This window comes from Pygoscelis adeliae, unplaced genomic scaffold (genome assembly GCF_000699105.1).
Source record: "Pygoscelis adeliae isolate BGI_AS28 unplaced genomic scaffold, ASM69910v1 Scaffold122, whole genome shotgun sequence".
Lineage (NCBI taxonomy): Eukaryota > Metazoa > Chordata > Aves > Sphenisciformes > Spheniscidae > Pygoscelis > Pygoscelis adeliae.
In genome coordinates, this window is record NW_008824358.1 from 3555833 (window position 1) to 3557662 (window position 1830).

Consider the following 1830-nt stretch of genomic DNA (forward strand, 5'->3'; position numbering starts at 1 on the left):
TTGGCCTTGGCCCATCGATCCAGCCTGTCCAGGTCCCTCTGCAGAGCCTTCCTACCCTCGAGCAGATCAATTGCTCTAGCCACATGTGCAAATGGTACTTTCTTATTCCGTATGTATCAAGCTTTTATACTTGGCAATTTTATCATTTGTAGTCAGGTTCCTGATAAGAAATGCAGCACCTTGTCTTGTAGGCACTCCCTTCTCCTCCCCGCTCTACCCCCATCAAAAACCACACAGAATCTACCATGTGGACAGACCTCGAATCTAAACGCAAAACAGTTTTTAGTTTAAAAACTGCCATTTAAACAGCTATCCAAAGCTGAAGTACTTCTAATGGTCTTACTTTTTCAGCATGCGGTGCCTCTGAAAAGTTTAAAGATCATGAACAATCACATTACTCACGTTTTGCCCACAGTTTAATTGCACGGAGCGTGAGCCGGAAGTTCTCTTTATTTGGCACTAGATGTAGTATTTCATCAGTAACCCTGCAGCCTGTAAGGAAAAAGTACAGAAGTTCCTAGTAAAGGGTACAGGTCAGTTTTATGCTATACTGGATGAATAGCTTGCAGTTCCATGTTCAAGTCTACGAAAACAAGTTTGGACTACTTGCTTTGTATTACCTTAAGAATTATAGATTCCATATAACATTCAGTATCACTTCAGGTAACTGGTGCCCTCAACAGCTTTTTTTTTTATAGTTTAGACTACAGGCAACAATGTTTAATAAGGCCTTTCTACAGGATTCCTAAAGCTAGGTTTCTTTCGACAGCCAGAAACAATTAAAGCAGTCAGTGTTAACCAGTGAGCAAGTTAGGCTTCAGGTATTTTAAATACTTTTTTTAATGAACTACAACACATTCTTCTCTATCAAGTGCTCTACCTATTCATCTGAAGCAGTTTCTGTGGCAAACTGGAACACTGCTCACACCCTGATCAAAGAAACATGAAATACAAGTCTGTCTATGTACAAAACTCCTTGAAACACCTAAATTTAAGCCCACTTGCCACCTCCTCAGATCTCAAGTATACAGGAGATCAGTTTCTGCATCTTGTACAGAAACTTTGGTTGCATAATGTGCATTCTATACCAATTTTAGTAACGCTTTCTTTTTAAAGATGTGTAAATATGCTTACCATTTAAGCTCCGTATGCACCTTATATCCAGGCTTCTCAAGCGCGAGTCATCTCCGAGATCAAGGTTATCAGAAACAGTTTGCATAGACAGTCTTGCAAACACAAGATCAATCTTAAGAGGAAAAAAGTGCCAACCGTGAGTTAGAATGCCGCACTGTTTGCGACCAGCACACTAGCAGGGGACAGTTAGTCAAGTCTAAAAAGCGGTTAACATTTGTATTTGGAATTATGTGGCTATAGATACATCTCCCAAGAGATTTAAGTGCCAGAAAACTCAAGAAAATTGCTAGAAGTTCCCTATTTTATTTACAAAACCTCCATTGCATCCCCCCTTTCTTTTTAAGCTAGGGAAAGGAGGGTTGTTTTTTTTTTTTTAAGTTGAAGAGATACTCTAAACTTAGAATTTCCATTAAAAGGGAACTTAAAATTAATCATAGAATTAAGACATAAGTTCAATCACCCCAACTATACTTCAGCAAAGGAGAGAGAATTTTCTCTATGCAGTAAGCCCTTTTGATCCTGAAGTATCTGGTTTTTAGTACAGTCTGAGACAAGAAAATTATTCTGTGAACGGCTGTACCAGATAAACGCTACAAAAAGGTCATTGAATAAGTGTCTTCATTACAGTGATACCAAGCAGTAACTTGCTTAGGTACTACAGCATGCAGGTCTTTATTCACCATGTAAGATGCATTT

At 38.8% G+C, this 1830-nt stretch overlaps 1 protein-coding gene across 1 annotated transcript in view; it reads right to left on the bottom strand.

Annotated features, from left to right (window-relative positions):
• The window catches only part of PAPOLG (poly(A) polymerase gamma), an 89947-nt gene that overhangs the window by 11575 nt on the left and 76542 nt on the right, over positions 1-1830 (bottom strand). Inside the window, exons 8-9 of the mRNA XM_009319635.1 lie at positions 1135-1246; positions 403-492 (exon numbers count right to left, since the gene is read on the bottom strand). Coding sequence (XP_009317910.1) covers positions 403-492; positions 1135-1246 — 202 coding nt within the window. The remainder of the gene's footprint in view (positions 1-402; positions 493-1134; positions 1247-1830) is intronic.